This window comes from Ptychodera flava, chromosome 12 (genome assembly GCF_041260155.1).
Source record: "Ptychodera flava strain L36383 chromosome 12, AS_Pfla_20210202, whole genome shotgun sequence".
NCBI lineage: Eukaryota > Metazoa > Hemichordata > Enteropneusta > Ptychoderidae > Ptychodera > Ptychodera flava.
The window spans coordinates 21,851,942-21,865,785 of record NC_091939.1 but is presented as its reverse complement, the minus strand read 5'-3'; the positions used below and the strand labels follow the sequence as shown (position 1 = coordinate 21,865,785).

At 38.6% G+C, this 13,844-nt stretch overlaps 1 protein-coding gene across 1 annotated transcript in view; it reads right to left on the bottom strand.

The window, feature by feature from the left end:
- Positions 1–13,606, bottom strand: part of LOC139146187 (atrial natriuretic peptide receptor 1-like) — a 55,635-nt gene extending 42,029 nt beyond the window's left edge. Inside the window, exon 1 of the mRNA XM_070717595.1 lies at positions 13,341–13,606. Within this exon, the coding sequence (XP_070573696.1) occupies positions 13,341–13,558 (218 nt within the window). The 5' untranslated portion in view covers positions 13,559–13,606. The remainder of the gene's footprint in view (positions 1–13,340) is intronic.
- Between the last annotated feature and the right edge of the window lie 238 nt (positions 13,607–13,844).

Below are 13,844 nucleotides of genomic sequence, written 5' to 3'. Positions count from 1 at the left end.
ATTCCCTGAATGATCCGTTACAATCTGCGTACAAAGCTGGTCACAGCACAGAGACTGCTCTCTTAAAGGTTACTAATGACATATTGTTAGCACTTGATGCAAAACGTGATGTATTTTGGTTTTACTTGATCTTTCTGCAGCGTTCGATACCGTTAATCATAATATTTTATTAAGTCGGCTGTCAGACCTTCTTGGTGTTTCAGGAAATGCGCTTAATTGGTTCCGCTCATATCTTTCTAATCGTAGCCAGTGTGTTATTATCGATTCCACAAAATCATGTTTCCGTCAAATTGATACCGGGGTTCCACAAGGGTCCGTTCTTGTCTTGGCCCTATACTATTTAATGTATATACATCTCCTTTGGGGAAATTAGTTGCAAGTCATGGTTGCCTGTATAGTTTTTTATGCAGATGATTCATCATTATATATGTCTTTTAAGATCAATGAAGCTTCTGCGACAGCCAGCAATCTTGAACTTTGTATTTCACAAGTTAGGTCCTGGATGTCTGCTAATTTCCTTTGTTTGAATGATGATAAAACTGAATTTGTAACTTTCTCTGCATCTTCCAGTAATGCTTCGGATGATAGAATACAGGGGATACGGGTCGGTGACACCCTGATTCCTGCTCAAAGTCAGGCAAAAAGTCTTGGAGTTATCCTGGATTCTGGTCTTACAATGTACCCTCATGTCAACAATATCTGCCGCTCAGCTATTTTTCACTTACGACGCATTGCAAATATTCGCAAATATCTTTCTAGATCAGACACGGAACAGTTGATTCATGCTTTTGTGACATCACGCATTGATTCATGTAATTCGCTTCTTTATGGTCTTCCGAAATATTCAATTGATCGCCTTCAACGTATCCAGAATGTAGCTGCCAGAATTGTAACTCGCTCAAGAGTCACTGAGCATATCACCCCGATTTTGTTTCAGTTGCATTGGCTGCCTGTGTCTCACGTATTGTTTTTAAGATTCTTATATTCACCTTTAAATGTATCCATTCACTCGGTCCAACTTATCTTTCTAGCATGGTTAATTTGTACGTCCCAACCCGTAATCTAAGGTCCGCTGACCAATTTAAACTGTGTCAAAGCAGGTCGCGCACAAAGAAATATGGGGATCGTGCGTTCAGTATTGCCGCCCCCTTTTTATGGAACAATCTTCCAATTGAGGTTCGTCGCTCCCAAGCCTGACAAGTTTTAAATCAAGTCTTAAAACATTTCTTTTTAATTCTGCTTTTTAACTGAACTCATTCATTGTATTTTTTTGTTTTTGTTTTGTTTTTAATTCTTGTAACCTTTTTAAAATTGATTGTATTTTACCTAGCGTCTCTGATCACACTATTTGTGTGGATTTAGTCGCTTTATAAATGAATAAATTATTATTATTATTATTATTATTATGTACATTAATATATCAAATTTATGTTTCAAGTTCTTAGGCCTGTGTTGCCATTTAAAAAATGAAATACTACTAGCAAGTAGGAACGCCATTGTTTTTATTTTTTATTTTTTTTGTAGAATTGTTACAACTATTTTACGATTTTACAACTATTTACGCCCTACAAATGGCGTAACGTAAACCTCTCAACATCCTGGGCTGTATGACATGAAAACAGCGCTGACCAAATTGTCTGTAGATAAGTCAGAAAATATTTCGTAAGACACGTTGAAAATGAACGACAAACTGAATCTGAATATGTAAACACTAACAAGACCATAAAAATGGAAAGAAAACGAGGCTCTCTCACTTCCCTGGTACACTTAGAGAGTGAGAACACCGGTGCTGGATCAATTTATTATCACACTCTATATTATCGCGCCCTTGAAATGTATTTTCTTTTGACGAATTCTCATTGGTCAATTGCTATCCCAGCCCCCTATGAGCGTGTCTTAGTTGCCGAATGGGAGGTCGCGTACTGTAAAATCGGAACTACAGCGTGAGCAGACGACTCCGTCGGTGACAAATATATAAAAATACACCAAAGTACAATATGATTTGGCTATTTTGACAATTAAGGCATAGCAAAATTATTATTAGGCAATGTTACTTCAGAGGAACAGCAGTGAGAAGAAAACATGTATCAGCATGAACATGTCTCGCACACCATTTATAATGTGGATTATATTTTCGATGAGCGGCGACATAAATGAAAGAAATTCACTGATGACGTCGATCGACATTAAAATAAACTAATTGCATTTTTTCCAGTATTGAAGGGACGTAAGAAATATCATTCACTCCCAACCCCCTCCCACACGGGCTAAAATGGAATGTCTCACTCTCGTTGGGGAATTTCTAACTTCAGATACAACTGCGGTGCGGGCTAGAACAGTATTTGCACAGGAGTATCTGGACAATATTTGCACAACGAGAGTGTAAAATTTTATTACGGCGAGAATGCAAAACACCACGGTAACTTTATGTAAAGTCAAAATATCAAGCCCAGGCGGCGACAAGATCCTATAGGCACTGACTCAATTGACGAGCTGACCCAATAAACGTGTTTAAGAGGCCGAGAACCTTCACTAACGAAAGTGATATGTACGCTGAAGAGTAAAATCTGTTGTGACGCAGGCCATGCGTACAACGCGTGCGACAACCGGGTAACCCCTTGGCTTGGGTGGAGCGCAAAGCACTGATTGAAAAGATGGACAGAAATCTAGCTATATTTTTTCTGTTGTTGTCGCTTCCCCCCAAAATAACAATGAGAATAGCAGCATCGCAGCCACTCCACATCATCACATTCGCCCAGTGGGTGAGCATTGTCTTGGAAACGAAAGCTGACAGCATGGATTTGAAAAGCGCGGCAAGACGACACCTGCTCTGGGCATTTCTGAATCTGTATGAATACGAGTGATTTTTCAGAAACGTTGGAGTGTTGAAAATGCGGAATATCGATGAGAAAATCGCAACAGAACGCCTTCACAACTTGGAAGCTCCCCGCCTCAAAGCAATCCCACACCACCATTCTACTTCTTTCGGAAACATTCGATAATGCTCACGGCGTCTCATCTTCCAATCAGGGAAACCTTATCCGATTCAAAATCCTCCTTGTCAACTTCGCCCCTTTTCATGGACGTTTTGCCACGAAAATGAGTTAACTTTAGTGGTCGCATACACGCCGGGGATTTCACAATCGTAAAATTTTACGAGGATCCCATCGGGAAAGGTGAACGGCAGCGTTGGAAAGAGACTTCCCCTTTGCAATTCCTCCCAATCGCGCTGCACCCGCGACGCTAGCTATTCAGAAAAATGATAGGGTAAGGTTGAAAAAAGGGTTATCATATCCATCGAACTCATTTACGTCATCATTTCTGATGATGGAATATCATTAATCATTGAAGTCTCTAATCTTCCCTTATAATCCGATGAACGCGTCAGGTATACACGTATAGGCATAATTATGTTCCCCAACTGGGCTTTACCTATTACATTTAGTGATATTTCCACGGGGTGACTTCACGTTTGGTGAGAATGGGTTAGTTTGTGCTTGATTTTTTTCTCGTCTCTGGTTCTCTGAATACGTTCACATACATCCTCTCATTTGCTCATTTTAAAATTGTGATATTTCAGTTATTGCCGCGTGCAGGCGTACGAGCGCTTTAGCACCGGTCTACCTTCACAATTTTGCAACATTTGCAATCACTGTATTTTGCCAGGCCACTAGCTTTCTTCTATGTGCGCGAGGAGGACCGCGTCTACCATCATAAACTCGGGGGAGTGTGGGGAAATCTTACGCAAGCATTTAATTAAGACCTGTATAAGTCGTTAAGAATGCTAAATTAACTCATGGTCAAGAGCATCGAGTTACTTTAAAATAAGCAAACGGTGTAATCTTTGTCTATCAGTAAAACTACACATATTCAATGCTGATGACCCTACGTTGTTACATGTAAACAAAGGCCCAGAGTTGATTTCAAATGTCGCCACCAATACACCATTCAACACACCTAAAAACATAGTATAATGGTACGTCCCAACCATATACATGAAACTGAAGACCTGATGAATTTAGATGTCTATCTGATGATTGCAGGGTGCATGAAACTTAAGTAACAGATTGAAGTAATTTGTATTAATATATCGCCAGGGGCGAAGGGAAATCCCCAATCTCAACATAGAAAGTGAACACCAGCTTATATCACAACGTGCATTGTCATACCCTGTCAGTGAAGAAAACAGAGTTTTTCAAGTAAACATCGAGGAGATGAAATGCTCGGCACATTGCGGCCAGTAAACAAACAAACAAACCAATTTTTACAGTGTACTTTCACAACGACACCGGAATAACATTGATCTTCCCTCAATGCCCAATGCGCTCCCACGAACAAGGTTACCTTGCGGGTATTCAATTTGCGGCCATCCATGAGGAACGAATTTGATGGCAGCTGTAGCCTAATTACTGGCAGCATTATCGCTCACGTAAGCAGGAAAGGCGTTCAGATGCTCCTTGTCAAGTGAATATTTGATGAGCTTACCTGGAGTTCATGAAGTTCAGAACTCGGAAAAACTGAAATGGAGAAATTTAAATGGCCGATAAGAGTCATGCTAAAGGCAGTATGATATTCTTGCCAAAATATCAACCATGACAAGATACTTTCCTTTTTAGGAACAGATGCAAAAGCAATTATCCTGATGAAGAAGCCATTGGCACAGACGTTTGGAACTGCAAGCGTATACAACACAACGTTTTATGTGAATTTAGGCAAGCAGTTAGGCCTAAGGTAGTATGCCCCTAAAAACTGAAAGACTTAAACTTTTGCTCAAACCTTTCTCCAGAAATATGTCAACCACTTTCTTTCAAACTCAAAAATAAGTAAGGGGGTTACCGTGCAAATTTTGGTACTAAAGAAACAAATTACCCCAGATTTACCGATATTTAAAATTCAAATTGGCCGCCATTCCTGTGCTAACTCTATGGAGAAAGATCACATTTCGATTTTCGAAAAACTAAGACGGTGAAAAGTTATCTTGTACAAAGTGCAAGTAGTAGATCAGAAAAGTTTGAGAGTCCGAATATCTATCCCTTAGGCGTATTGATGAATGGAAAGAGGTTTCGACAAATAAATGGGAAAACTTTCTTACTCACCCATGGAATAGACGTTGGGTAAGAAGACGATAAGTAAGAGTATTACTAAGCAAAAGAGATTATGAGTTGAATCATAGACTACCTCGTCTGATTGGACTAAAGTGCAAAGAGGGCGCAGAGATTTTAAGGTAGGCCTAGTATGCGCCTCGAAAGTGAAAGACTTAAAACTTCTTAGGGAATGTTTCAACAATTCTCATTCAAAATCAAGAATAAAAATCGGGGGTCACAGTGCAAATTTTGGTACTAGAGAAACAAATAATCGAAGATTTACCGATATTTGAAATTCAAAATGGCCGCCACTCCTGTGTTAACTTTATGGAGAAGAAATAAAATTTTCGAATTTCGAAAAACTAAGACAATGAAAATTTTTCTCACTCCAAGGGCTTTAAAATGAACCCCCACAAGTGGTATATTAGAAAAGAATTGTGAAAGTTTGAGAGTCTGAATATCTGTCCCCGAGGCGCGATCTACCTTAACATACACATAGCCCCTCCACTTCCACTCCATCCCGGATGAAGGCTGAAAAGTGTCTCTCAGCCATTTGCAGTCAGGTCTCCTCTCAGTAAACGGACTCTCTGACACATTCAGTAGGTATTTTCGCTCCTTCAGTATCTGCTACAAAGCAAAACCAAAGAACACTCGATCCGACCAAGGTCGAAAAATAATGTGCAGTTGTTCAATGCAAAGCCGATTCTGAAGGGTTCAATTTGCAATTAGCAATGGCTGCATGATTTAACAGTGCATCAGCGGCAGTGCAAATTTATTCATTAATAAAACTTCAAGGGCTCGTATACGAGGTATGCCTACACGTTTTTGAGTAATGACTGATATCCTTTTCCTTGATCTCCCTTTTGACAGATCAACTGTCTATAATTTCTTTAAAATTTAAACAGATCATTTGCAAAAACCATGAACTCGGGCCTTTTTAAAAAACCCTTCCTTATACGTATATCAAGGCGGTGTTCACAACTCCTCATAAATTCACGCTATCACCATAAAATTGACAGATTTTTTTGCAGGTTTCAAAAAGTGTCTGAATAGACTTGGCAATGTTTGCAGTAAGCTGCGTGAACGGTACGAATTTCCACGTGAAATTTTACGCTTTTTTTTGAGCGTTTCTAGTACCGTAGCCGCGTGCGTTTAAACCCATACCCAATGCCAGTACGATGTCAGTCAATACCTTTGACATACAGTTAGAAATGCGAATGCAAAAATATGCCGTTGCTATAACACTTTGGAAAACACAAATACCATATTATGAGAGGAGAAGTTCTACTAATGATAGATTTAAAAAATGGTGTCACCCTCACTGGCAGCTACCACACTGCTATAGATAAAATGGCAATGTTTGTGAACTAGTCAGTTTTTCTCTATGTCTTAATAAACACATACACATTATGCATCTTCAACTCCGGGTCAACAACCCATTTTTGTTGTCTTCGTACATGCCAAAGTCATTTGCAGACGAATAAGCATCAGTAAGGCATGAGACTCGACATGGCAAACACCCACAGTAAGATAAAATTTCACTTTGTTGGAATAGTGCTAATCGCAAATGACGTCATTTTTTCTCTAATATACATAATAAATATTTTTCCGCATTTTCCGCATAAATGAAATAAAACAAAAACAAAACAAAAAGGCTAGTGTTACAATGGCTACTAAAAGTCACACTTATTCGTATGAGTTAATGGCGCAGACTAAAATTTTGTCCGAAATTGCGCGCGTGCAACTATATTTAGTAACAAAACTGAAATCGCGGTCAACGCTATTGAACGCTATTAAAAAAGATAATGCTAATGAACAGAACGCTACAGTATAATGGTCTCTTTTCCTATGCAGTGATTGCTTATCGTTATATCACGAATTAAGTACTGGCTGCAGTAACCTGCAAACGACTCAGCTTGGGCCAGCAAAGTTCCAAGAACGACTGCCGACATTAAAATGTTAATAATTCAGTACTCTCCCATACAGCGAACGAATTACCTTTAGATTCTTTTCATTCCATCGTGCCCCGTATACTGCGTAATCCCTAGATATGATATACCTTTAGATCTCAGAAGATTGTGTGATTACTAAAAAGGGATTTTGCGAATTAGTAACTGACTGGCATGGGCACAAGGAACGCAACAGGTCATATCGATGAAATTAATCTTCTCTCGATATGATGATAACATCAAAGTTTTGTAATGAAAGGGAGAGGAACCTTTACCAATGCTATGCGACCGTAATTTCTGATTGAAATACTTGAAAATATATGGACTTACATGCGAATGTAGTATTAATGACAATTTTGATGATACGCTATAGCTATCAGCAAGATCTTCGAAAACCCGTCTTTTCTAAGGTTACTCTAGGTGGCCTTTTCCCCCCAGACAGACATGAAGTTTCATGATATTCATCAGATTTGAAGTGACAGAACTTGACATGGGTTTTTTGGAAACCGCAGATAGTATAAGTAGCTATGACAATACACGCGCACGCGCACACACATCCCCGACAGAACGAAGTCCATTGGCCTATGGAAGACAGGTTCCCTGTACAGTAAATAAGTGAGTTTTTAAAAATCTCCTAATGAGGAAAGTCGAATATTCTATATAATCCTTTAAATGAGGTACTTAAATGATTGAGCCTCATGCTCACAGAATTTCCTTTTTGCTTGGCGTACTTTATAAAACATAGCTATCTACGTTCAAAAAAAGCTTTGACGATACCTAATATTCAAAGAATTAAAAGTACAGCAAATCTCCATCGGCGCCAATGTTCTGATAAAACCTTCCAAGTTTGAAATGTGCTGTGGGAGTGTATCCTCGTTTTTTACCTTCTCGTGTCTATTTATAGACAGAGAAGGTATTAGAGTTGAAAACCAGTATGCTGGTGTCAACTTCTACTTCCGTCTGTCAATACTTCCGTCTGTCAAGATCCGTTGACGTCATGCCATCGTGATGGGTCATATCATAAACTGGTGGGGGTGTTCATGGTTCAGGTTGAGGTGTAGGAGAACGATTTTGAGCTGTGACAAAAATCAAAAGGGACTTAGCGGCATAGCCACAGTGTTACATGTAAGCCTTTCTCCAAGGTTCTTAGTTGGCTACGATCTATTACAGACTACTGAGCTGACGTTAGGGGTACTCACTTTGTGTTTGCTCACTCTGTGTGCGCTAGTGTTTGGTACTGAGTTGCGTGGATATCCCCTCAGGGCCCTCATGTGATATGGGCCTGTTGCATAATGTGCAGAGATGATCATATGCCTCTGAGTCTGAAAACGGTCAATGTGAATTGTGTAAGCCTGTCGGCATTTTCCTTGCATTTTTTCTCATTTAATTTTGCAAAATATCGGCGAGTACCTCAATATTTAAAGATAAATCTTTCTTCTCAATCGTTTCCTTGAGTTTCAGAGTCATATGAACGAAAATGAGTAAAAGTTTTAGACAGGAAAATCGGACGTCGGCCATGTTCAATGTTTACAGTACAATCAGAGTTTATGTGGAGGAATAACTAACAAACACTGTTCATGATGCTCGCCCTCTAGAGGCAGACCTTCCTATATGAAGTACCACATATGATGCTTGTGGAAAGCTTGACCACATAAAGGAGCATTTTAACTTTTAGAAAATGACAAATTGAATAAGAAGGTATTCTGAAAATGTCAAATACTGAGGAAAAATGCGCAAATATTCAAAATAAACAGGTTACTGACTGGTCAGCTATAAAAACAATGAAAATGTTTATGATCAAAAGTTTTTTGAAATGCGCCGCACATTTGAACAAATACAGAAATTATTAACATTATAAATATAAGAGCAAACTATTTTTTCAGGGATGGGACAGGTTGGAAATGAGGGGTGAGAGACAAGGCACTCCTATTGCTGCATGTGGATGCAGCCACACCATTTCATTTACAGCATACTCACTGTGTTGTGTTTCAAGTTCCATATTGTACTGACTGTCATACAAGGATAACATAAGCAAATCAAATCAAATTAGAAAAGGATCAATGCTGTTGTGTGGATTTTGCTGAACATGGCTGATTTTAATATTTCGCCCTATATATTTGGTATCCAGCAAAGGCATATTTTGATGTAAAGTCAAAATTAACACTACATTGCTGACAATATATGTTACCGTTTCTGCATGAACTTTTCTTTTTTAAATTATAGTATAGTAGTACTTCAAACAGATTAACAATTATCGTGATGTCAACCCATAATTTTACATCACAAAGACTAATTCTTCTCCAATTTTTTTTATTTTTCAGTCATTTTTATAAATTTTGCACTGCACAAGATAATTGAACAAATTGCAATGTTTGAATTTGTAAACTCAAAGAATCCTTTGGTCACAGATTAAATCATTTTTTGAAAAGAAATTTACTCATTTACACTTTTAGCATATATTCTTTACACGGTCATGTATTTCAAGGAAAATATGCCTATTAAAAACAGTAATTTCTTCACTTTCAATTTTTTTTGAATACTATGACAATTATCAGCCATGATGAGGTTTACAAACACAAGACCAGATAAGCGTTTTTCATCATTTCCACAGGACTCTTCGGAAAATCCATTAAAAACAGTTAAAAGTGACTTAAAATGATCACTTGGTATACATTTAATTTACAGATGCCAGGTTGTGTATTTCACATGCAATCAGGTCAGTAGGGAAGTGCGTCATTACTATTTTGGAGAGTTAATTCTTATTTCTGAATTATTTAACTTTTGTCCTCATTGAACTATCTTTAGGCAGTTCATACTGTAACTTAGAATTTTTTTTGATTGATGTATTTAATCATCTTTGGGTTCTTTGGGTCCATGTCCCTCCTCATGCCCGTACATCATCAACTATTTACCAACAACTCCATGCCAACAACCAATTACCTGACCTGCCACACATTAGAGAAGGTACAGCGTCATTGACTGTATTTTTATATGGTTGGTTCCGGTCTTGCGTCTGTTCGTCTATTCGTGTTGTGAACACGGTGTCATTGAAGGGTTTCAAATTATTTACGATTAATTTCACACTGCCCGGAGGGCTTTCTGTCACCAGTGTGAAGTCACTTCCTCGGTAATTTGGCCGCTAATGCTGTATCATGGTGAACGCCACTCGAAAGAAAATTTAGCGGGTTATTTGCGTGCCATGCGTGAGCATGAGATACCGGCGAGACACCAATAGTGTATAGCCGATTCAAATATGGCTTCCTGTAAAACCGTATTGATTGCCAGAGGAAGTGAATACCATATAATCCCAATAAAAATGAATGGTGTACATTTGCGAAAAATGTGGCAGTGTTAAACTTGCAAGTAGATACCACATGACTGAAATGTCTGACGGCCAAATGAATGCTATTCGCATATTCTATCGGGTGATGATGATCTCCCAACATTTAAAGAGAGCTACTCTCAAAATAAGAGCATGAATCTTTACAGCCAAAAGTGGTTGACACAGCATTGCTTGGCAAACGGTATCTATATTGCAATATTGTAGCGTTTGAGTTGGTTAGCCATGATTAATGTTGGTGACGGAAATTTCCTCGATCTCTGAAAACGCAGTTTTGTCTTTGCTATTTTGAACAGAGATACGAATCAATGCCATAAATATGTCAGGCGGCACAGGGCTTGCCTATCGCTGACTACAAGTCACCATAAAATACAAAAGTGAGGATATGTGACGGAAGGAAGATAGATTAGAGTAAAAGAAACTCGCAAAAATCACACACATTTTATATTTGATTACGCACTCTCTGCCCACGGTTCAAGAAATTCTACCCAAAGCCCAGAGAATGAATACGATGAGTCTTGAAATCAAAATCCATGTTTCAAAAAAAAAAGAACCACTCTAGCTCGTAGACACTGCTTTCTCATGAACGAAATAGTCACGCAAGTTTGGACCGGGAGGTTTTAGTGCCAGACACGACACATAGACGAACAGACAAACCGGTGAAAAGAAAAGACATTACCAGTTTTCCTTCACTAGATAGACAAGATGCTATACTTCAAGACTTCTTTATAACCGGTCGGTTAACTCTGAAGCTACGCCCTTGATTGAACAACAAGGCCTGCTTCTTGCGCAGTATTTCGTGAAAGGTTGACTCCTTGTCTCGCTACATCCTAACCAATCGAGGATTTCCTCAAAACACCTATGCTTACCTGCATGTCTTACGGCAATGTCCCAGGTATCGCTAGAAATGCCTTTAAATAGAAAGTCGGCTTCCTTCAAAAGCTTACAAACACAACGCCACCGGCGTGAAAAAGCTGAGAATGTCATTAATATTTTAAAGTCGCTAAAGTGCATTATGAATTTTGAGCAAGAATCTCTAGCGACAGAGATGTCGATATTGGCATAAGGTGAAATTTTAAATATTTAACATCATTAAAGTTATATGTCTTGCAATGCTTCTCTTGCCCGCCAGCCCCCTACGCCCAAAAAGCAATTGATTTAGCTAACCTCATCAAATTAATTGCAGGATCACCGGGTTTATACCAATGTGTCTCAAATATAATTATGCATTTTTTCCCTAAATCTGCAAGTAATACCATCACCATCTGGCCTTTGCAACTCTCATGTAAAACATTTTACAAGCAAATTATTTGACATGCAGCCCTGTCGTTCACGTAGACTACACTCTCATTACAATCGATCAAATGGATTAAAATGAAAATGTGGAATCAACTTACGTAATACTGTTCGATTTTAATCAAGAATACTACAATCCTATTAACATATATGGAAAGTTCCGTTCCAATTTCTTCTTCATTGATTATATAAATTAGTTCTATTTAGGCATGCAAGCAACGCCTACTAACATCTTCACTAAGCCAACGATTTCGCCAAATATATGCTAATTGCACACACTTTTCGGCTGACAGAGTTTTGAGATATACGACTTAATTTCAAATATTCTATATAACTAATAAAAATGTTTCAAATGCCGTGTACCGATACGACCTATACAATTCACTATGTGATCATCATTCTTACCAGATTTGATCCTTTTTTTAGAAACCCGCAGGAAAAAAAACTCTCACTCCTGAAATTATAGATTATGCAAAATGATATGCACTATGTAAGCTACTCCCAGAAAGTACTCTTTAGATCTAGATTTTGCCATGAACATACCATAACCAAAATTACGCAAACTAAGGCAAGTAACCCATTTCACCAATCTTGAAACAAAAGTCTAGTTACTGTCACACAAAGATTTTTTATAATGGACCAATGTTGAACAAAGGTCGCAAAACGTTCGCAGTTGTGTGTTTATTGTACACAGACCTTACAAAAAACATGTTATGTACTTTTCCACACTCCCACACTTTCTCACACACCCACAAATTACAAGAAATTTCTACAGCCATTTTGTTGTGTCAAGAAAAACGTTGCTTGTTTACGACCAATATAAACATAGTAATATAGATTACAGTGACCTCATTAAAAGCAAGAAAAGACATACATTACTTACACGACATTCAAGTACCATGCCTCATAAGGCTTGTGCATACATTTTATTTTGTACAGTTTTTTCGGTAGGCGAGCAGAAGTCACCTAGTTTCCAATTTTTTTTCTAGCTATTAAACCCTAAAAACGGCTATGCTATTACCTGTGCTTTCTTTACACGTTTTTAAGGTCGTGCAAACGTAAACTGAATCCTGCGGCCTGCCATTGCCATCTTACCTTCATGAAAAATGGGTACCAATGAGTGTTCCCAAGATCGACGGAAACGTCTTTTTTTTGGTTCATTATCACGGTCCGTGAAAACGCGGAAAAGGGATACATTTTGATTGATCCGTAAAATGATTAGACTATCCCTTAGAAACCAGCCAAATAATTTTCTAACATGTATAGCCTCCCTATGCTAAATTGAAAATGAGATTGTTTTGAATAATTACGTCATCATGTACACCCTCTCCCCAAAAGTTATCATTTTGCTTTAGACTGTAATGAAGGTAAGTTGGTACAGACCACAACAATAGACTACATAGATATATGACTATTAATTACTCTATACCACATTGGCATTGCTCTAACTATTTGAAATTATATCCCCGTTTCGAAAATTTTGTAAATAAGAGATGGCTTTTGTCTAATTTTCCCTCATATTTCTCGAAATAAGGGTATCTTTTTTGTTGAAATATCCCAGATAAGGGTTGTTTTGAAATTTTGCGGAACAAGCATGGGTACGCAACCATCCTGTGATGGACATTGCCCGGGTACAAGTAATGTAAATGATAACGTACAGTCGCAACCCACCTTATGGAATAGTCCGGCAACAGTCGAGCCTCTTCTATAGCTTCTATAGCCATGGCGATAGCACCATAATTATTGGGTAGACCAAAGTTATTTCCTCTGTTTGGGATGATCAGACCAATCTTCAGTTCCTTCACTGCAGCTCCATCTTTAAGCAGTGTCATCGAGAACATCACACAGACCATCGCGGTGATGTTCTTGCGTCGTCGTCGTTGTAGCATTTTCGTGTGGATAGCGGTTTCCGTGCTCAGGATTTGAACAGGGTGGTACATGTATATCTAAAACCGCCGATGAGACGGAAAATGCAACCACATGTGCGTCACTTACCAAACGATGACTGTCCTGTGATAGCTTGGATTGGTCATCGCAATTGGTTACCATGGACGCCACGGGGGCGTCTCCCATCTCTCCGCGAGGGGTTTCAAAGCGAGTAAATGGACTCTTTTCCGCCGTAACGTGCATTTAGTAACGAGCGAAGCAATCAAACACAATATACTAGGAACAGGA